This window comes from Carassius gibelio, chromosome B13, assembly GCF_023724105.1.
Source record: "Carassius gibelio isolate Cgi1373 ecotype wild population from Czech Republic chromosome B13, carGib1.2-hapl.c, whole genome shotgun sequence".
In the NCBI taxonomy this organism is placed as follows: Eukaryota; Metazoa; Chordata; class Actinopteri; order Cypriniformes; family Cyprinidae; genus Carassius; species Carassius gibelio.
In genome coordinates, this window is record NC_068408.1 from 21,566,823 (window position 1) to 21,590,248 (window position 23,426).

The following is a 23,426-nucleotide window of genomic DNA, read 5'->3' on the forward strand; positions in this document are numbered from 1 at the left end:
TGCAAGGGACAAATCAGTGGTCATTGGATATTGGTAGGGACACGTCCCTAGCGTCCCTACTAAATTCTACGCCCCTGCATGTCATGATATCAAAAAATGATTTTCTGGGCTCCAGAGAAAATTCTGTTGTGAAAGCATTTGATGGTGTTTGCATTTGTGGAATGCTTCTTTGGAGTGTTTTCCTGCTGCTACCTTTGAGCCTTGCCACAATGAAACTTAATGCTGGATCACAAAGCTCCTCAGTTAAATTCTTTTCACTATTCAGTATTGAAATTGTAAAAACAGACTAAATTTCATTATGGCTTGGCAGTGTGTTGTGTTCTTCTTAATCAGTATTGTTGACTGGTTCTTTCTTTATTCTGTACCCACATTTCTCTCACCCCTTTTTCAGGGTCCACCTGGACGAGCAGGCTTTCCGGTAACTGTCTCAAAACGTGTCTTGTTGTCTGTCCATCTGTCTGTTTGCTTTTCCTGCACTTTGCCTTTCTTTAGTAGTGTCTTTTAAGAAGCTGTATTCAAACAATTCAATGAAACCTTAATATGAAAAATACGTAATCATGTATTTTGCAGTATGCCATACAGTATATACAGCTTCTTTATTTGAACACACTGAGACCTCCTTTTAACCAAAGGACTGAGGATATACAACCAATGTATGTACAGTAGTATATGTAGCTTTATTTTCTAGCTAAATTTTCATTGAAAATTTAATATAGGAATAAAATAATCATCTGGTTTCAGTTCATAGTTATGCTTGTAATATGATTTGTAATGGAAAAAGCATTAAATGAGCAAGAAATCCAAATTGGTCTGAGACTTTTAGACCCCACTGAACATCCCACTAAACCAGATAACCTAAGCTAGGTTTAATGTAACAAGACCTTTAGTAAGTCTTAATGGATGAGTCTCTATTTCTTTCAAGTTAGCACAATGTATTTTTATACCTGATTGTATTTTCTCTGGCCCTTTGGTCTTTGTCTGGCTCCACTCTTCCGAATTTCTCGTATAATGCTAATATTACTGACCAAAACTCAAACACATCTGTATTTCATCATGGCATGCTAGAAGAATCCCATTTAATGTGAACTCTAGCCCTACCTGCCAATTATACCCTACAAACCCCCATCACTCATGACAGCTATTTTTGTGAAACTTTGCCATAAAATCACTTTTTGCGTACTTTTTGTTGTATATTGTTGACAGGTCTGGTCAAAGTGTGGATGTGGTCCCTGCCAAAGCTTTTGATTGATTGCATCGTCAGGAAATGAAATGAAATTTTATATTTTCTTGGGATAGGGAAGGGTGGCAAGCATGTTACACGAAATGTGTCCATTAGATTAGTTCTTCAAAAAATATTGATATTGGCGTTCACGCTCTGTCGAACTATTAAGGGATTCTTGTGGTTTGTATATTTAAGCTTTACTGCTCATTCACATGTATGTATGACCATTTAACACTTCTGATTTGTAGTTAAGTACTTTAGGGCTCATTTGGAGAAGTCTGGAGTTTTTAGTGTACTTCAACAAGCTATTTCCAATCTGAAAGTCTAGATGATTTTTCATTCTCTCTATAATAGAACGATTCTCTTTCACAATGATTCCTTTAAATACTGCCAGTACTGTATGACTTATAGTGTGTGGCTTTTACTGTGTATCGTACTTAATTTGAGGATAGCAATGATATTACATAAGTTATTTTAAACTATTTTATATATAATATATCAACATAATTCTTAAACAGTGTACAGTATAAGCCTTATTGTGACAACTAATTAATGTTATAAAGCAGTATTACGTTATCTCAGATCAGCACCTTGGACAGAGCCAAGAGAATTCAGATTCAGACTTTCCTCTTGGGACATTCAGCAGCAGGCAGTGAATTAACTCTAAAGGTCAAACTAAATGAACACTTCTAATATGGAAACCTATAGTTTTAGAGCTTAGTAAAACAATTACGCACAAGCTCTAGTTTGGTACAGCACATTCATTGTTTTAGCAAATGTTTTGTTGACTTCTGATGAGTTATGGGGGCTTAGCCATCCCACCCCTTTACCTGCCCCCCTTTTCCATTACGTGTTACTTGAGTGAGTCGTCAGCGAGCTGTCATCGCTCCCAGACCTTCTAATACACTGACCTGCAACGTTAGGAATGCAAATAAAAACAGCTGTAGGAATGGATGGCCTTGCATAATAAGTCACTTCAGTTTATAGCCGTGTTAAATAGCACAAAATGTTTGGAAATGCATAGGTCCAGGAGAATAAATGGTGAATCCTTAAGAACAATTGTTGTATCAAGATCTCAGTTGTCTACCCACATATTTCCATATGTTCCATATTATGTTCAGATTTTCGCGTTTATTGAAATAAATTGGTCTAACTTTAAGTAGGAATAGTATAGCTATGATTATGATAGAATGGGATTCATAGTTTTTAAAGGGATAGTTCACCCGAATATGAAAATGCTGCTGTTTTTAAGACTTTAAGGCTTTCTAAACCTTTCCCTGGAACTTAAAAGGAGAACATTCCAATTGTTAATCCCAATGTTCATTACATGTGAATGGAGCTTTTCTGTCATTTTTCAAGTTTGAAGGTTTCAGCTTCTGTCCTTTATAACTGCATGGAAAATCCTCTTTTTTTCCCCTTTCAGAGGGAGAAAGGGAGTCATGTGGGTTTAAAGTGACATATGGGTGAATAAATGATGACTGGATTTTCATTTTTTTGTGAACTATTCCTTTAAACCCTTCCAATAGGAAACAAACTGTCATGCTTCCACACTGCTGTCTCCTCCAGTCATTTCATCATCTGTCATATGGTCAGCTAGCAAACATCATCTTATGCAAGAACCTTGATTATGAAATTGGCCTAATACAAAATATGCTGCATTAACCCCACGCTTTCATTGGCATCATGTAACCACTGGTGATGCCTGCTGTCTTTTCATCTAGCTGACTTCAAGCCAGTATTTGGCATTTCTGCATCGTCACCTTTCAATTTAACAGTACATTAGGTGAATGCTTAGTAATGTAGACATTTAGTTAGAATCACATTGGTCACCTTAACTTTACTAACTCTTCATAGCCATAGCTAGACTGTATTCAGTCCATCAGATTGATTGTTCCTGATTTTCCTTCTTGACTTTGCATTGACCACTAGGGAGACAAAGGATCAATGGGCATTCCTGGAAGAATGGTGAGTGATTTGATGATATGCACTAAGCCCAACCAGCTAGTCTGTAGTCTTGAATAATTGGTCATCAATGCTTAGTGTCATGCCATTGACAACATAACTGGACATTTCTAGCTGTAACCCTATGACACCTTTATATTTATTGCCAAAAGTCACATTGATAATATAAGGTCAGACTGAAATAAAGAGTAAAGTTTTCTTTATGTACAGAATCCAGTATCAGTGGTTAGTATCATCTCCTATTTCAATTTGACATAGCATTCACAAGCTTTCATATGAATTTCTTCCACAAGTTTAATGAAAGGGTTTCAGCGTTTCAGCTTTTCAGCATAACTATATAATATAAAACAAAAAGTATAGCTTATTTGTTAAGCCAGAAAATGTTTCCCAGTTCATCACCACCATTGATAGTTAACTAAATGTCTGTCTGTAAAATCTGAAATATTTCATGGCCCCCCATCACATTTGAACAAGGGCTGAAGACCAGAGTTCTTTCTGTCTGCTTTTGATGAGAAACCCTCTCTCTTTATTACTCAATTTGTCTTGGCTGCTCAGTCATGTGAAAATACTTTACTTGTTGAACTTTAAATAGAAAATAGACCTCAAAGAAGCCCTTTTGCTTATCAGTTACATTCAACATGCTGAGAAGTCAAAGTGTGCAGCCAAACCTCGAGGAGATCTTGGAAGAAACACTTTGGATATATATCCACAGAGAGACAATACGTACATATTCAAAATGAGAGAAACAGATTGGAAAACCACGGACAGTTTTACCTCCTCAATTCAAATGATTTGTGCATTTGGAACTGGCCATTTTTCAGATTAGCGCAATGCATGATATGTCGCGAAAGAAATCTGGATCGACCAAAATCTGCATAGTCATGTAGATGTCCCGCTGGAGCAAAACAGTTACTCCTCATTAAACATTTTCAGCAAGAAACCGATAAAACGTCATTGTCCTCAAAGGAGACATTCCAGACTCTTGACCCTTGTATGGTTGCATACTCTAAGCTCACCCTAATGCTTTCTCTTGAAAAACAATCCCTACCTAAAAGCAGGTTTCAGCAGTGTTCAGCTCGAACTGTGAGCCCCAAGCAGAGCTTTCCATATTTCACCCAATGTAAAGCTACATTGTGCTCTACATTCTCACAGGAAGTGTTTTTTCACCTTTCATGGCTTATACTTCCCCCCTCCCACCTCCTCCACTGACCAGTCTGTCTGTGAGACAAGTTAGCTGCCCCCTCATCTACTATCCATTACTCCCCACAGGCTAGCAGTGTAACACTCCAGTGCTTCCGTTCCCCTGTAGCCTCCACCCCTCAACAACCCAAAATGCTCCAGTACATCAGTGTGTCCCATTCTCCCGACCTCCAAACGCTCCGTCTCAGGCTGCTGCATGTCCTTGTCCTCTCAGAACCTCGCTAACCCAGGTTCCTCTCTCTGTCTCTCTCCTTCTCACTGTGCATGTGACTGTGTCTGCTGTGACTGACCAGGGCTTAAAGGGAAACCTGGGGGAGAAGGTAAGTGCAGGATGTCGGCCTGCATGTGCAGAATTGAGACTCTGTCTCTCTCACTGTGGGTGGCTGTGTTGATGCGGCTGTAGGGGGGGGGGGTGGCTGAACCTATTGCACAAAGTGTGCAGGTATTGTGATTTATATCAGGAAGGCTTTTGGCTTCATTTTGAAAGGCCTTGGGGGTCACATTCGGAAGACGTTTCCCACAATGCTTAGATTACCTGTGTTTATTCTTGAAGCGCTCTGAAGTTTTAAGACTCCCCACTCTAGACAAGGAGATGTTTGGCATAGAGCAGCTTATGAAACCGTACCACTTCAAGACACATCCAAAACTATCTAAAAGTTGCGTAGTCTCTGGATGTGTCCTTGAGCCTGTATATGGTATGAGTGAGCACTCTATTCTGGATTTAGTGCATTGAGCTTCAGTTCCTGTTGTGGCAAATGTGGTTTAAGCCATTCTTAAACCAGTCCCTTTTGGCAGCTGCGCTCAGTGTTTGTACAAGCCAGCAGTTCTGCGGCCTCCCTCCATCAAGCTGGAATTATATGTAATGTCTGAGGCCGAGCAAGCAATGTGAGGAGAAACGTGTTCCTCATCCTTTAACATCACAGAAAAATGGTGAAACTTCTTGATGGTTACCCTCACTTGCCAGCAAAACACTGGGGCTCTAAAGAAATTGGAAAGGAAATAAATAGTGATGTGACCACCAAGTCGACAAGTAGAGAAGCAGACGATATACAACCTTGGAAAGACCCACCAGATTCTCATCCAGAATAATCAGTGGGCTTCCCTCGTAGTTTCAGGGGTTACTCTTTATCCCCTCTTTTTAAATGTGGTCATGTTTTACCTTCCAGCAGGGCTTTAAATCTTGACCCAACAAATTTTGGGTGAAGAACTTCACTTCATTAGATATCGAAACAACCCCCCTCAAAATTAATTGGAATGTGAGCCCTGAACCTGGCAGCCTTAGCACTTCAGTTCTCGAGCAAATAAATACAGTTAAATGGTAATTGGTTGTGTTGGAAGGTTCAAGCCGAATTCAGGCGCATTGGTGATTGATTGGTTGAACTTTGCAAGAGCTGCATAACTTGAGACTTTGGTATTCTTTACAAAGAAAGGATTACTTGCTGAATGAAATGAAATCTGTGAAGATCGTATCATTCATTAGTAAGTCCAATCCTTAAATATCAGCAGAATCTGCTCCTGCTTTGGCTGATTGTATTAGGACTCTTTGTCCTGTACCTGTTACTAGCTGCCAAATGCTTGTAATGCAAGCCTGTTCAAAGGGATATTTCTAGATCTTCTGTTGTTCTGTTGCACAGATCTCTGCAAGATTATGTGGGTAACCATAAACCTTGGATTGAGTCCTTTCCTTCTCCACAACTCTCCATAACCTTTGTAGGCAAAAAAAAAAAAAAAGAATTAACTAAAACGAATACATCTCTATCCCGTGATGAAGTGGGCATCGAACCAGAACAATTAAAAATTGTCCACAATTTGATGGATGGCTGGGTCATCAAAGGTGTCTTCCTGATAGGGTTTCACATGAGAGAGCTAATTAGGGAAAGTGCTGGAAACCCGAGAGCTTTCCTGTCTGACCACAGAGCGTTGCGGGATTGCACTTGGATGTTTGGTGCAGCACTGCGGACAGGCCGACACCGTGCAAATCACCTAGTTTGCGCCAGATAACCAGCCCGCTGGGCTGAATGCTGTTTACTCAGCAGTGCTCCCTGCCCCTTTCAACTTGCTGTCAAGACGTAAACTACGACTCTGAAATGAGAACCAGGGTCTGCTGACATTTTACTTACAGACCGAAATACCATGTTCACCTCTGAGCCACATGCAAGCGCTCTCTGTGAGGCGGCTTAGCAAAAGAGTTATGTTAAACAGATGTTACAGGGTGTTTCAGATTCTGCAGATACAATATATTCACTTATACGTTTGGCTTTGTGTGCTAGGTGCAGTTTAGTGGATATCATTCTGTCTCTTTTCTGTCAGTTCCTCTCCTCACTGTCTTTCTACCTCTCTATCTGTCCGTAGGGAGCGCCAGGAGAGCCAGGTCTGTCTATCATTGGCCCACGAGGACCTCCTGTAAGTGTTTGCTCTGTCACTGCTAAAAATCTTCATCATCTCCTTCTTATGTCAGGTCTCCAGAGTAGATACAGGTCATAGTGCAGATTTTAGCCATTTTTGGCCTCAATCTTTTTATGATTCCAGGGGTTCTTGGCAAAAGTTTCTTCTATTGTTTTTCTTCCCGTATTTTACTTACAGACCACCCCAAAATGAGTACGGCATAAGATAGATAAGCAGGATACAGCGTCATCCTGCAAACTACTATATGTGGAGCAAATCCAACAAATCTCTGTTAATCAAGACCCAATCTCTAATATGCACAAACAGGACGGGAATCCCGCAGCAGCTTGTATGGAAGCACTTACACTTCATCAGTATTTCGGGGCTGCCACTCCCACGTAATGACACCCATTTGGAATCTCATCTTCATTAGCTAGAAGGAAAGAAAACATCCCAGCCCTTGTCATTATAATCCAGACATTAGATGGTCAGATTGTGCTGTATCTTGTTAATGAGTGGTCAGCCATCAGGTGAAATGGGGCTTGTCCCCAAACTGGCACTCTTTCCCTTTCCACACATTCCACTCAGTAAGACAAAAACGCAATGTTACGCCATCAGACGTGCAATTTCCTTGCTGATTATGCTGTGCATAGCCTGTGGTTTCCCCATTTATCCCAACACACTCTTGTGGGAGGGCTTCAGACTGTATATACATCTGTTTTTCTGCTTGCTGATTATACATTTCTCTATACCTCTGACCCATTACCTCTATTAAGGTGTCAGGAGTGGACATAAGGACTAGAGAACTGGTGACAGGGAGATGTTTCATTGAATGGAATCTCTTCAACAGCTGAGCTGAGAGCATAGGCTGTGTCCTCACCTCCAGAAGGGTCACAGAGGTTGATTTGAGGCAGAAGTGTGGAGAGGCCAGCGGAAATGACGAGTTTCTTTCTCACACATAAGTGAGCCAGTTAGAGAATAGACAAGAGGGATCATTAGATGATGTATTGAGTTGTCATTATATCTACTGTTACTGTCCTGGCTGATCAGGCAAGGTACATGGTTTCATATCTTAAAAACTGAAAGTACATCAAAAAACAAGCATGTAGTTTGACAGGTCTAAAAAATACTTTTTTTTTCTTTGGATCTATTGGCATTTCTGGTTTGAAACCCCCTTACTTAGGTTGCCAAGAATCTATCTTTTGTTGTATTTGTCATACACTTTGAAAAACTTTGTCTGTCCTGAACTTTTTTAGCGATATTTAATATGGGTTTAATTTCCAAGATCAGACAGTTGTCAGGAAATTGATGTTGTATCTCTCCTGAAGAATGTTATGTATTGTGGCCATAGTGGATTTTTGGTTTATAGGGGTTCTTTTAAGTAGACTAGGCTTGTTTTCTATTACTTTTTATTGCACTTTCATGCCAACAAAATGAATGTTGTCAGGTCTGTTTCGGGTGATTCTGAGGGGGCACATGCTGCTACTTCCATTACTCCAGACCTTTAGGTTCCCAAGGCAGAGAAAATCAACCATGTTCCAATAACTACCTGAGACCCAGACACACAATCCCCTTCATTAGCTCAGTTCACCTCTTCCTTGTAATTTCTCTCAGGGCGATCCAACGCAATCCTTTTTTTTGGATTGGGAAAAGAGGAATGACTTCCTCTTTTCCCAAGGGCTACAAAAGTTTTTTTCAGGAAAGCAAACTAGGTATTGTTCACAGGAGAATGTAGCACTAATCATTACTGACATTTACTTATTTAATTTGTTAGCCTTGTCTCATTGGCTCTCACGTACTGAAACTTTTCAGTTGGTTCTTACTCATGTTGAATTTCAGTCGGTTTTCAGAGCTTTATTTGTCTTTGTCTCCTCGTCCCACACAAAGTGCTTCCTACAGAGCAGGAAGGCTTCTGTCCTTCAACCTCAATTACGACACAACTGAGTTTGGAGGAACAATACTGCGTCTCTCAACACAGACCTCCTTTCATCGAGTTCACATAATCCTCATGTTTTTTTTTCTGTATAGAAAATAACTCCTCTTCTTTTTTCTTTCTGTCTCCCCTCAGGGACAACCCGGTACTAGAGGATTTCCAGGCTTTCCGGTAAGTGACTTTTGTCTGAAGCCAATTCGACAAACTTGTGTAGAGTTTATGTGTGAGTTTATAAAAGCCATCAATTAGCAACTGCTTCTGTAGCCCTCATTTAATGGATGCATGTGGAAATGACTCAAGATAAGATCCTAGGACTCTTTCTATGAGCATTCTAGAGGATGTTAAAGTCCTTTAAGGTGTTTATTGCACTGCCTGTTCACTGAGCTTTCTGGACACATTTGGTACACACTGTTAAAATACAGTGTTTCTAGTGAGTCAGTATGCTTCACCATGCTTTGGCCCGACCTTCAAGGAAATAAATTTTTTCCATAAACATTGGCATATTAGCTAGTCTAGACAGGAGAATTGGCGCTTTTTTGTGCCTTCACAGTGTCACCAATCTGTTCTTCCACTTTTTTTTTTCCAGGGCCCCATTGGCTTGGACGGGAAACCTGTGAGTTTTGCTTTATTCCTTACGAATGTTTGAGTAATTGACACTCGCACAGGTTTGGAACCTCCGAACCCTTGTACCAAATTATCTGGCAGTAATTGATAATTGACGGTCATTTTGGCAATGAAGAGGATAATTATGGTAATAATAATTATGCCAATTATTGTAATAAATTCACTATTGTTGCCATCATGACATAATAAAAGAATATGAAGAATGGAGTGTTTTTTACTATACTACCTAAAAAGATTAACTAAAGAGAATGGATATTTTTACTTTGCCAAACCTTTTTTTTTTTTTTTTTTTTACTTCACAGGGACAGAATGGTCCAAAAGGTGATATGGTAAGCAATTTCATTTCCATTGTAACATTTTTAGCCATTGTTAACTGTTTTTAGAGGTGCAGTGCAAAAACAATTTCCAATGAATGTGATCTTAAGAAAATACATAACCTTGGCTGGAATTAATTGAAGTGTTAAAATCCAAATACGTTTAGTTTAAAAGGACATACATAATGAGATCTGTCATGTTTGCTTTAGCTAATGAAATACTGTTGGAATAAAAACCATCTGTCATAAAGTGAAATATGTAAAAAAGTAATATATATCATAAAGAGAAATTTGTCAGTGTCTATAAAACTCACCAGTTGAGCCATTTGTTTCAAGATGGCTTGTTACAGTGATGTTTATCTAGGCTATAAGCATGGCCATATAAATTCACAAGAACAACACTTGTAGTTTGATTTATAGGTAGAGTGACTAAACGGTAGTGTGTGTCTATGTATGTGTGTGTGTGTGTGTGTGAGAGAGAGAGAGAGAAGAGAGGCCACTTACCTATTTCATTCAGGGAGGTTTGTCAAAAGCAACTTTATGTCAGTATCTGTATGACTTTGACCGTCTGCGATATTAAAACAAGCACATTGGGTTGGCTCTGTCCTCTTAAACTGCAATCTGAAAAATGTAGTCCACAGCTTTCTTTTACGTGATGAAAGACAATGGGCAGAGACGTTATGCTCCCAGGCTGTGCACTTTAAACTATTCCTTGTGAAATACAATACAGCCTCTTCTTTCTTTTATAGCATCGTGATAAACAGCAAGCTTAGAAACTATAAAAGAAAAGCACTTTTTGAATTGACACCTTTATAAGACAGTATCAGAGCTGATTGGCCCCTGCTGAGCTTTTGAACATGCCACATTGAGCTTTTAAAGTAATACATAGCTTACCCAAATACAACCTAAGCTGGATTTTTTATGTGTTATTGACAATTTCTCTATGTTTGCTTTTGTTTGTGTATGGTAGTATTACAGAAAATGATTTGTTAGTATTTCCGGATGAATATTATGGCTCCTCTGAAGGCATGCCATCAATCTGTCTGTCAGCTCTAAGGCTGTGAGTTACATGTTTTTATAGAGCATGATGCATTGTGGGCCACGGATGCCCTCCATACAAGCACACAGAGACACTTGTAACCTACTAAAGCATCCTCAAGCAAAATTTAGCTTCAGCTTTAGAACTTTTCCTTTTCTAACATGAGAAAATATTTTATAAGGAATTGTTGTGCTTGTTATGGCTGAAAGGTTTTGTAAACAGGAAAAGTTAATCATGGACAATCCAGTAACACTTCCATATTATTATTCTGATTATTTTCCCAGGGTCCTCGTGGTCCTAAAGGAGTACCAGTAAGCATTTGCTTTAATATGTATTATTATATAGTCATCATTTCACAGGAGTTTTTACATAGCAGTGGAAGATTGTGCCTGAATTACATTTTGGATTGGGATTTAAGTTTTTGTTCAAATCTTATTTTTCAGGGTGAACCTGGTCCAAAAGGAGAGAAGGTAAAATCATGCATGAAATGCATTAAAATAGCAGCTAATTTTCTTATGATTTGTGAAATGGCCTTAGAGGACTGTGTCTGTGTGTGATGGATTTTTATTCTTTTTTCCAGGGTGTATGTGGCGACTACACTCACAGGGTGAGTCGATGTTTTATTGAAATTATGGAGTTGATATTGTGATATCATAAACACTGCTCATTTATGTTTTAAAATGTAGGTTGCCTGGTGTTGAGTGCTGGAAAATCCTAAGCATATGTTTTCATTCCAGTTTCCGTGATATTGTTCTATTAGTCAAAGTGATTGGTCATGTTTACCCTTAAAAAGACATTTATAATGTGTTGCGGTTAAGTTAAAGACATTAAAATAATGGGAAACAAGGCAGGAACAGTAGATTGACAGCTTGGATGTTGTCTCGGATAGGTAGCACATGAGCACATGCCAAGGCAGGGCCTCAAATTTGATCAGCTAAATCACAGTTTCGTGTAAACAGGGCAATTTTACCAACAGCTTGCTGAACTGGATTTGATAAGGCTTTCGGTAAAAGGCGGCCAAGTCTTTTATGTGGTGAAAAGGGGTTTTGGTAACAGCCCTGGCCTATTTAAAAGTAATTTTAGCCTTTTGAAGCTATTTTATCAATTATGTAATCTCAAAAACAGCACGCAATATAAAAGTAGAAAAATAGCCTTGGCAGTGGATGTTTCTTCTGAATCTGTGTTTAGCTTGAAAAAGAAAGAATCCTAATAGCAGCAGGACACAAGCTGACAGTCTTATTTCTAAGTATTTAATTACTGTTTTTATTGTGTGTAAGTAAGTTTATGAAGTATATCATACAGCTATATTAGAATCAAAACAGAGCTGTTTTTCGTGCATGTCGGCCAGGCCACATGGGAGGCAGTAGACTATTTAGAAAGCAGCTCAATAAAGGTGGTCTTTTTGGCTGGTTGTGTACTATAGGTTCTTTGCAGTTAGGGTTAAACCCATAGGTCACTGCGCTAGACTGAAAGGATGCACCCTGCAGCGGTGGAACAAAAATGGGAATTATCACTTGAGTGTGTGTTTGTGTGTGTGTTTATGTATCTGTATCTATGTCCGTATATTTGTATGTTGGGCAATTTTAAGCAGGGGCTCCCAGTGAAAACGTTGGCAGCTTTACGCTCCAGTCAGGCTCTAATGTTGAAGGTTTGTGGGCTGTTCGCTGTCCCTCATCCCTAATACCGTGATATGTGTGTTACAGTCCTGCTGCAAAGAGAGACATAGCTGAGAACTGTGCTCTAGTTTATCCACGTGCACTGTTGGAGGTGCAGAGAGGTGCCTGTTATTATAACTGATTGAAAACACTGCGAGAATTTATAATGACACATCTTACCACACAGCTGTTCTGCTGCTTTTTCTTTGGCCTTCTCTGGGAACTTTTATGGTTGTGGTATATCATTTTAAGGTACATTATGCAACTGTAACTTTATACAGCATCAAAAATGCATCCAGTTTTTAAAGACATAAATAACATGTGTTTTTCATATTTTGATTGGCCTCCTTACGCATAGAGTAAGCTACAAAATGTAACTTTCTGGTAAAATTGGTGAAAAACCTTCTTCAGGGAGATAAGCTTGAAAAGCATTTGGTTTCGTGATTTGTTTCCTCTTACACTAATATTCAGCAAGCCAGTATCTTGTATTTAAATGACTTGAGTGTTATATATACACTACTGTACAAGGGTTTTGGGTCAGTAATGTTTTTTTTTATTATTTTGTTTTTCAACGATGTATTAAATTGATCAAAAGTGACACTAAAGATATGATTCTGGAAATTCAGTTTTGCATCACAGAATAAATTAGATTTTAAAATATACTGCAGTAGACAACAGCTATTTTACATTGTAATAAAAATAATAATAATAAAAAGGAAACCATTCTAAATAAAAGTGAATAAAAGTGTATTTGTCATGCACAGTATGGTCCAAAAATCTAAAACCACATTAAAATTTTTTTTTTATTTAAACCTGGAAATAGACTTAATGTATTATTGTTTTGAAATATTTCAACCAACAAAGCTGAAGCATTTTTAATAGTCTTTAGTCCTTTTGAATGCATTTTATGTGCAGTCTATTGCATAAAGGTATGAAATACAGGCACCTCCCAAAAAGGCAAGTTTTATTTAAGGTAACATCAATTATTAGTGGTGTATCTATGGGTCAATAACTCTTCAATCTGTACTTTGCAATGCTGCTCATCTCAACAGAAGCGCCGTATTGTCAACGCCTGTGCTGGAGGACAGGCTACAGTAAGTCTGTTGCGAAACTCTCTTTGTAGCAAGACTGAATCCAGCCTGATCTACACAGCATCGCTGCAGAGTCACAGGTGCCGTCACAGTGGAATTGAAGACAGAAACATTATCACCGATAATGATAATGTTTCATATGTAAATGTTTTAATAGGACTGTCAGTTGATAATCAGTATTAATTCAATGCCATTGCATAGACTTTACAAGTACAGTTAATATTTTATCTATGTATTATTGAACATAAATCTTTAAATAAACTAGCAAACCTACAGAATTCCATTCTGATGAACTCGTGACTCTGTTCAGTGATGCTGAATCCTTTTGGTTCTCTCTTTCCCTTCTTGTACGTACTTCATCTCTCTCTCTCTCTCTCTCTCTCTCTCTCTCTATGCCCTTGCCTTGCTTTTTCCTCACTTTTTCACTTGTTTTTCTGTTTTTTTCCCTTCCCCTCCTCTCCTCCTTCTGGCCCTTCTCCTTCCTTTGGCCTCCTGGTGAACTTGTTGGCCTGGTGGGTTTGTGCACCGTGGCCCACCTGTGCTTTGTGACCTCAGCAGATGTTGCCCATCACCGTCCGCAACATGCCCTCAATAAGCCCTCTAATCCTAAAGCGCCTCAAGGTACATCTCTCTCTGCCACCCTTGCACTCCTTCCCTACGGATGCCAACCTTCGTCCACCCACTGCCAGCATTCACTGAGGCCACTAAAGCTACTGAGCTCTAGACAAACATCATAGCCAGAATTTTCATTCTCACGAGTCCACTTGAAATACACTCATTTCATTAAAATAATGCCAGATTCACAAAATGTATAGGCATGTAAACTCTGCCCCACAGGAAGAACTTCTGTCAGGCCTTTTCTTGCTTTTCAGATTGTGTCCATCAGCTCAATAAAAGTCACTAATGCATAATGAATTGTCCTTATAGTGTATGTCTAGTCCTATTATAATGTTGGGCAAATTTGGGGATTGTTCAGCTATTTTTAAGCTGTCATCTGATTCATACCAGAAATTGACTACGTTTTCAAACTATTTTCTAAATAAAGCTCTTCATATTAAACTACTAGAAATTTTTGGATGTGAGAAATATGTTAAAGACCCCATGAAATAATAGTTTTTAGGTCATTTCTGTTAACTTGGAGGCTAAATTAACAAGTAACATTTACAAACCAGTACAATTTGTTAATATTAGATAATACATGAACAATAAACTTGAATTTTTTACTGCATTCTATAATGTAGGTTAATATGAATTCATAAGCTTGCTATTGTTTACTGTCAATTCATGCTTGTTGATATTATATTAATGAACACATTATTTTAATGCAGCCTGATTACAGTGTATTTACACAAATATGTACTGAGTAATATTAATTGACTGCATATACTTAATGTAGATTTAGGGTTTGGTTTAGTGATTCTTGTAATTAGGCATCATTTACTGTTATTACTTATAATGGATTTGACTTGTAACATGGACACATTAAAAGTGTTCCCATATTAACTGATTTTAGTTTATACAGCATGCTAAAAAGGTATTCATATATGTATATTTCAACAATATTAATAAATACAGTAAAGTATCTTTTATTTATTCTTAGATGTTGCATTCATATAGAACCAAACGGTCCAAAAATCTTAATGACATAATCTTGCACTCATCGTGATGTTCTTTGTTTTCTCTCTCTTTATTGTAGTCCAGTCAGCTGCGATATGAAACTACATTCGTTAAGCATTTATGTCCTTTGTCAGTCTACGGTTACTCATCAAATCCCTTAGTAACAGTGAGCAAGACTCCTGCCATGTAAACAAAACGAAACAGAAGTTTCAAAATCTGATTCTATCCACACAACGACAGCAGCAAAGTTGAGTCTTGCCAAAGCCCTCAACTTTAGCCCCTTTATTTTAAAGGCTCACGGCCTTCACTGCCCGCTATACAAAGTGCCTGGCACAGGTTGACCACGCTTGGCACCCGTCCTCCATCTTATTTCTACAGGTGTGTAGTTTTTTAGAGTACCATGTTTGGAGACAATGGTATAGACTGTCGAAGACCACAGTGTTAGGGAAAGACCTTCTAGCAGCTGATTGGCTGGGTCTTCATGTCGGGTCGGGTCCGTGCATTGGATTTAGATCAGGGAATATCTCCATTTAATGGATCTACATCTGGCCTCATAAATCAAATCTAGACAAGTCCTGTCAAGAAATAAATGGATAAAATATGGATCTAAATCTGATGGATGTGTTCCGGATTTCTATGAGCTTCAGACTGCTACTGAACAGAGACGGCATTAAAGAAAAGCTTTTCTTTGTCACGGTATCTGCGCTGTTTGTGGTTAATCAGTCTCGTACATGCTTGCCAGCATTTAGGAGGTCTTAATTTTCTTTCTATAGTAGCAGACTTGAAATGAATGCTGTTAATGGAAGGAAAATAGACTGAGTTCTTGGAGTGCAAACTAAGCCTCTTTAATGTTGAAAACAGACTTTTAAAAAAATAATTGCACAGCAGAAATCTTAAATAATCAGCTCTCCTCATGGTTTCTTCTCAGGAATAGCAGGATATTGTTTAGTCCAGACTTGTTTCCTATTTTCACGTCCCTCTTGCTGTGTAAATACCGGACCCTTTCCTGTAGATGATTTTGTTTAGTCTTCTTCTGTGCTGAAGGTCTCCTCTTGCTGAGAAGTACCCGAGATAGTTTTAAAACTGGCCATGAGTGGCTGATATAGAGCGGTGGTTTTCAACAGGTGGATCAAAAAAGTGGGTCAGCAGGATAAGCATTAAATAAATAATAAATATATATTTTGTTGTTCATGTCAAAGGCTGGACATCTAATCAAACTAGCCCTCAAAAAAAAAGACCTAGAATACATTAAATTTGAGTTCACTTACAATGAGGATAAACATGGTTTGTGTCGACCACAGTGAGCTTTGTTGTTGTAGGCTCCCAAGAGAACAAAACGATCGAAATTCAGTTTTTTATAACAAACTATTTTGGGTCGCCATTTGATTTCCAATTTTAAATTGGATCTTGAAATAAAACCAGTTGAGAATTACTGATGCAGACCTTCCTGAAGAAGGGGCCACAAGCAATATTATTGGGCTTGCAAAAGTGTAAATGTGTAATTTCTACAAACTTTTTCCCAAATGTATAAAAAAAAATATATATATTTTTTTTCCAAGCATGGTACTTTATTAACTAGATTAAACACATCAATCATCTCATCCTGACTTTCAACTCAACCTTCAGTTCTGGGTTCCTCTCTGCTTCAAATCCACTCTTTCATCAGTAAATAAGTATTAGTATTTTTTTAATTTTCTAAATATAAATTTACAAAGGATTTTGACTATAATAATCATAATCATATCTAATTATTGTAAATTACGGATTTGAATCAGAATGGACCCTGCCTCTGATGTTATGAATTGTACCTTATATCCAAATGACCTCTTTATCTCAGATGTTAACTTCCTGTCTCTCAGCAGGGCGAGCCCGGAGCGCAAGGACCACCGGGACCTCCTGGCCCCCCAGGGCCTCCAGGGACTCCTGGACTAACTGGTGCTAGCGGGCCCCCGGTAAGTCTGAAAATCATCTGCATCAGGAAATGTTTTCATACAAAACAAAACTCAAATGCTCGTTCATAATCAAATTTGTTACCTGGTTTTTGGAATAAATAATTCTTATTGTTCATTTATTGGATTATGCAGTCAAATATTTTCGGAATAACAACCATTACACTGTATAATTGTATAAGTCATTTTCCCAGGCCACCGTCTCAGGCCATAATATTGTGGCCTCTTGTTTTCTCAAATATAAAAATGTATGTATGTATTTAATTACTCTTTCTGTGATTATGGCTGCAGTGCACATACCTGCATTTCTGTTTTTAACATTTGCACTTTTGCATTTGTTGTTGTTGGTTTTTTGTATGTGTTTTAACAATCTACTTTCTCATTTTGGGCGTAGGGTAAACCCGGAGAACCTGGAAAACCTGGAAAAGACCCAAGAGTGAGTGTTTGAATACATGCGTTTTCATCTTTCCTTTTTTAATACAGGGGCTCGAGATTAAGTAAAACAAACTCGGGAGTCTGTAATGTTCCATATACGACAATGTAAACTCAAAGCTGAAAGTATATTAAACAAAGATTCTTGATATTATTTGACATGAAATCAGAAATCTGCAAAGCTCCAAATGACAGTTTAAGCTTTGAACTGAAAGCGTGTTTCTTTTTCTTTCATTTGTAGATGCTACCAGGGCTGAAGGTAAGCACACAGCTGTCCAGCTGCTCTGCAATGATAGTATTTTCCACAGGCGAGTCATAAACAGGCTCACATGAAGTTCATACACAGTTCAGCAGCCTACAGGGTGGGTCTGCTCTGTCGCTGCCAGTACCGAAGGGGTGGACACGCCATAATTGATTATCCGTGTTGCTGTTGGATAAGTACGTATTTCCCCTGATGTGTTAATTGCCACTGAGTTTAGACTGGGGAATTTAATTGTACTCCATTTAGAAACACTAGTCCCTTATAGAAGCACATTTCATCTCTCTATAAAGATCATCTGCCAGTCTATATAACAGCTGTAACTAGAGGCTTTCTCCTTTGGACACAAAGTTCCTAATAAAAGAATACCAATCTGCTTATCACCCGTTTTATAACGGGATAGCTCTTGATAAAAGCAAAAAGAGGTCTTTGATTGTTTGTGCTTTTTTTTTTTTTTTTTTTTTTTATAGGGCGAACCCGGTGTACCTGGACAGAAGGTGAGTGTGTCTTGTCATAGTACGTGAGCAGACTTTTGTTTTACCCGAAAGGCCGTTCGTCAAATCAAACACTTAAGGACTAGAAATTTGGCACTGCTGTTGAGTGCATAAACAAAACGGTTAGAAACAGATTCCTTCTTCTCAGAGGAACCTTCAGGAATTAAGCTGAACTGTGAGGGAGTGATGTATCAATTAATCATTCAACAGAGTGATTGAAAAGCACTAAGCTGCAGGGCAGAGCTCTGAACGGGAGGCTCATCAAGCGCCATGCTAGATGAAGAGTTTCAAAGTGGAAAATGAAACTTGGCACATCACTTTATAGTCATGCTAGAGTACAGACAAAACATTAGTGGATTAGAGAGAATACAATTGATTAGGTCAAACTCTCAAATTTTTCTTTCTGCATGGCTATTTTTTTCTAACGGATTTTGTCCTTATCTCTCAGGGCGATCGTGGTGAAGCTGGCCCGAGCGGTCCTGAAGGCCCAGAGGTAGGAATCTGTAACCTTTGACTGGTTTAAGCAGCTTAAATAATTAACCTGCTCCACAGGTAACCCATCACTTCTGGGTCAATTCATTACATAATCCCAACACAGAGGGTAACTTCAGATTGACAGCCCCCTTTGAGTCAGATTCAGAGATTACTAGCTTCTACAGTGTGTTATTGCGTCAGTCAAAGTCTTGAAGTTTATGAAAAATGTAGGAACTGGACAGATGCGTTACATACTTGCTTCCGTCTTTAATCAGGCCTCCACCAGAAGAGGGTGTTATCTGAAACAGTCTGTAGGTGATATCAGATACTCAAATCATATAGTTTTGATTAAACCAGTGGGGCGGCACCTTTGTTGTTTGGGTTACAAGACTAAATACCATTGGAGCACTGGAGGAATTACTCAAAGCTGATAACAGCATCTGTTTGGGGTTTTACTGTCTTCCCCCGAGCAATGTGCTTAACTCTAAAGTCATTGAGTGCATTACCCCTGAGGTAATGCAAGATTGAATTAAGATAGTACACGGGGCTTAGTGTAATGCTATGAAAGTCATAGAATACGCTACAGTAAGTTTTTAATGCCTTTGAAAGAAGTCTCTTATCTTCACTAAGGCTGTATCTATTTGATCAAAAATATGGTAAAAACACTAATTGTGTGAAATACTGTTACCGTTTAAAATATCTGTTTTTATTTGTATATATTTATAAAATGTAATTCTTAAATGAAAACTTTATTGCTGTATTGGCAAAGCAAATCATTACTCCAGTCTTTAGTGTCACATGATCCTTCAGAAATCATTCTATTATGCCGATTGCTTTATTATTTGTCAATATTTCTGTGGAAACAATGATACTTTTTTTCCTTTTCTTTTCTTCGATGAATAAAAAGTTCAAAAGAAGATTTGTTTAAAAAAAAAAAAAACCTATAAATGCCTTTATTGTCAATTGTGATTGAAGGTGAGCTTGAAAAGCACACAGCAGTCCAGCTGCTCTGCAATGATAGTATTGACACGACAATCTTTCCACCTCATTCCACTCTTGTTTCCAGAATAGCACAGAACAGAACAGTGGGTCAAACAGCTTAGCCTATGTGCAGTCACAAGTGTGATGATTGACACTTTGTGAGGGATACATGTTGGCACAAAAACCACATGTAATCTTTTCCATGTGAAATTGAATTTTCCTTGCTTTGATACAACCTATATAGTTCGCAATCTTGGATTTGTGTTACGTTTTTACACATGTGAACTCTGGAACAACCTGCATATCCATTCCCTTCCAAATCTACCTTTGTGAACTTGAGCTTTCTTCCATCGGCCACGTAGTTCAGGTCCAACACACGCACCCAGTCAATAGCTAAAGCTAGATTGATAGTAAGCATGTCATACAGTGAGCTTATGGAAAATTCCTCTATAGGAGAGACTGAAGTAGCATTATGTTTGTTACGTTTACATTCAATCTCGTATTAGCGCAGGTGAAATCTTTTGTGCTAAAGCAGAGAAGTGGTTATTTTGCACAACTGCACCACCTTCTGGATACTGACAGGTGTTGCGCTCATGAATGCTCACAAAACTGGAGATTTATGGAGGGAGGCTCAAATGTGTTCGTCCCCTGTGAACTGAGGTTGTCTCCTGTCTGGCCGACCATTTCTGCTCGGAAAAAAGAGACATCTTTACATTCATCTGTGAGGAAGGCAAAGGGCCAAGTCAATGGATTTACAATTAAAAGGTTAAAATCAGAGGAGACACGTTATTCGGCACATTACCAACACAATTAATCAACGGCTGACTTTGCCTTCCTCCCATGAGGCTTTATTCCTGAAAAATTACTGTCTGTTGTCTTCATAGATGTTTAGCTATTTACTCAGCGCTGCCAAGCCATGCGGCATTGAATATGACAGGACAGACATTTTTGCTTTACCAATTTCTCCACTAAATGGGAGACTGAATGGGTGGTTTAGATAAATGATGTTGTGTGAACTGAAACTCTGCTGACTTTAATGTTGCCCTGTTGCTATGATAGATGTAAATTAGTTTTTTTTGTTTAGTTTTTTTTTTTTTTTTTTTTGACCAAGGAAAAGCATGTCAACATTACCTTTTGATTTATTAGAAGCTTTCATTTGGCATTTCATAGCATATTGCTCACTTTGTTTGTTGTGTTTCTCTTTAGGGAATTAAAGGAGATGAAGGAATGAAGGTAAGGAGCACACTGTGTTTTTGTTATTGCTGTTCTTACTGTTTTTTTTTAAATAATGGTTTGAAGTTTTTTTTTTTTGTTGATGTTAAAATGCTTTCATCTGTAAGTAACCTGTTTGTAGGTTGACTGCCCCGTCTTTATGGGGCTATCAAAACATTGATGTATTTGTTTGATCTTGACCAGCTCAACATAGCAACATTGACTCAACCAATAGCATGAGTTTGGGGGTGGGGCTATCTGTTTGATCGGCCAATGGCCAGTTGTGTGTGGTGATGCATAAATTGCACACTTCAAACACAGATTTGCATTCAGTTTTGATCATCATTTTCTGGATTTATTAAAATCAGGCATAGATTTTTTTGTGTGTGTGTTTTGTTAGATTCCAACCTGTATCTTGAAGGAGCAGTTTTCTGTAATGAGTAAATCTGAACATCTGAAGATTTATGTCTTTATGACTGTATCACATATCTGAGGCATTGCTCCTAGTAAAGACATGCATCTGCTGGAGTGCTTACACTGTTTCTCACTGGGGAGACATTTGCCCTGTAAACAGAAGTGGGACACACGTAAAGTTTACACCTGCTGATGCACAAATAGTCCCTATTGGATACCGCTATTCAGACTGTCTAACTGCTTAATGCTGAGTGTTGTCCTGTAAAGCCAGCAGTGATAGATGAGCAGAGCCTGAATGAACTCATCTGTGTGGACTGGCCTGGGAAGAAACACAGGGCGTGATTCTTAAAAGGGTCATATCAGGAGGAAACAAGTTTTCTTCAAAATTTACAGAAAATATAAGTCAATGTATTATAAAAATATACTGTAACTTAAAACGTCCTTTTTAGGCCCAAAAGGGCATTTACAGAAACTAAACTGAAGTTAAGCAACCTACAGGCACAGACAAACAATAAATAAATAAAATGATTACTTTTTTTGGTGCAAGCATTTTATTAAATGACTGACTAACAGGTCATAAGAGAAAAAAAATGAATCTATGAAAAAAATTATCTTTTAGAAGAATATCTTTGAGGACATCAGTATTGTTAACATCTGTATCTTCTCCCAAAAAAAACCTGTTTCCTAAATGAAAGTTAGAAATGTTAACTTGACAAATAAAAGAAATAAGTTGAAGTACTAAAATTAATAAAGCTAAGACTGAAATAAAACTAGCTAAATAGAAAAAAGACAAAAGCACACAGTGTTAAATAAAATAATTATCTTAAATTATTAAAACTTTAAATTGAATTAAAATTCATAATATACATCACATATACTATATATACATATACTATAACCAGCTGCCTTTGACTAACAAATAGCATATCTTCCTGTGGCTGTGATGTACTGTAGCTAAGGACTTTTTTATATATACTGTATGTCCTGCTCAAACCTGTTTCAGTAGAAACTACAAGAAAACAGGAAAGAAAACTGTGCTTGCCAAACAATTTCATGGGGTGTTTAATAAACCCTGTGTTCAGACGAGAGAGGAAGCAGAGGCTTGAGTCCATGGCCAGACATCTTAGGTGAACTCTGTCTCGCAGAAATCCTTTACCATGAGTTTGATGGGTTTTCATTTCCTCTGCGCAAACCTCCGCCTTCCCCTCGACCACCCTGTACAGTGAACCGTCCTGATGCTTACAGGATCAGAGGATTACTCTAGATCAGCATCTTTATCGATTTATTGTTTCTGAGTGTGCCAGAAGAAAAGTCTTTCTTGTCTCATGACTTTGTTTGGGATCACGTCTCATGTCTGTATGTGCTCCGGTTGGTTTCCAGCAGTTTGTGTGTTATTTGTGGTGTGTGTGTGTGTGTGTGTGTGTGAGTGTGTGTGTGTTGCTCTGCTGAGGATGTCCCCATCTGTGCATTTGTGTAGGGTGAACCAGGGATGGATGGGCAAAGAGGAGAGAAGGGGGAGAAGGTACTTTGCCTGAGAAATGTAGTTTGTTATGCATTAACTGTTGGTTGGTTTGTTTGTTTGTGTGTGCGAAAAACGCTCAGATATAACTATCGTAATATTTTTGCATGATTAGCATGATACTTATGCTATGCAAGAGCCTTGAGGTTGAGACCTACAGTGGCCAGTAAGATTTGGTTCGTTCATCACAAAGAGTCAATAATGACAGCATTTTCATTTTCAAGTGAAAGGTTCCTTTAAGTCAGTCCAAAATGTACATTCCTATTACTCATCCACCCTCATTTACTCAGCACCACTGGTAGACACCAGCTTACATTACCAAAGCAAGGACTCGCAAGGGCTTAGGGCAGGACAAATGCTTTGCAACTGAAACCAGGATGTGCACAAAGACATATGACTCAGTCCCGGAGTCATGCTGAGAGAGCAGAGGGATTGCACGCTAAGAGAAAAACAGGCTGCAAGCTCGAGACATTCCCTACTTCCTTCATCTGAGCACCTGTGCGTCTGATTTACAGGCCTCTAACCCTGCTGTTTGTGGAGAGTCCCCTGTTACACGCTGCTTGATGGACTTAGCACACTTATTTTTGCTACCTGCCGTTGTCTCTGCCAAACATGTGCTGCCATACTCTTCGATTGTTAGGTCTGTTGTT

The 23,426-nt window shown here is 38.5% G+C and overlaps 1 protein-coding gene across 19 annotated transcripts in view; it reads left to right on the plus strand.

Annotated features, from left to right (window-relative positions):
• Positions 1-248: 248 nt before the first annotated feature.
• LOC127970080 (collagen alpha-1(XIII) chain-like) overlaps positions 249-23,426 on the plus strand; it is a 53,666-nt gene continuing 30,488 nt past the window's right edge. Inside the window, exons 1-18 of one of the 19 annotated variants that reach the window (XM_052572324.1) lie at positions 249-418; positions 3,152-3,187; positions 4,678-4,704; positions 6,737-6,787; positions 8,838-8,873; positions 9,289-9,315; positions 9,629-9,655; positions 10,964-10,990; positions 11,123-11,149; positions 11,260-11,286; positions 13,981-14,046; positions 16,902-16,994; positions 17,386-17,427; positions 17,665-17,682; positions 18,153-18,179; positions 18,625-18,669; positions 20,838-20,864; positions 22,735-22,779. In XM_052572324.1, coding sequence (XP_052428284.1) covers positions 299-418; positions 3,152-3,187; positions 4,678-4,704; positions 6,737-6,787; positions 8,838-8,873; positions 9,289-9,315; positions 9,629-9,655; positions 10,964-10,990; positions 11,123-11,149; positions 11,260-11,286; positions 13,981-14,046; positions 16,902-16,994; positions 17,386-17,427; positions 17,665-17,682; positions 18,153-18,179; positions 18,625-18,669; positions 20,838-20,864; positions 22,735-22,779 — 768 coding nt within the window. In that variant the 5' untranslated portion in view covers positions 249-298. Of the gene's footprint in view, positions 419-3,151; positions 3,188-4,677; positions 4,705-6,736; positions 6,788-8,837; positions 8,874-9,288; positions 9,316-9,628; positions 9,656-10,963; positions 10,991-11,122; positions 11,150-11,259; positions 11,287-12,267; positions 12,328-13,386; positions 13,429-13,980; positions 14,047-16,901; positions 16,995-17,385; positions 17,428-17,664; positions 17,683-18,152; positions 18,180-18,624; positions 18,670-20,837; positions 20,865-22,734; positions 22,780-23,426 lie in introns of all 19 variants that reach the window. The other 18 variants (XM_052572319.1, XM_052572321.1, XM_052572323.1 and 15 more) reach the window with 18 other exon arrangements.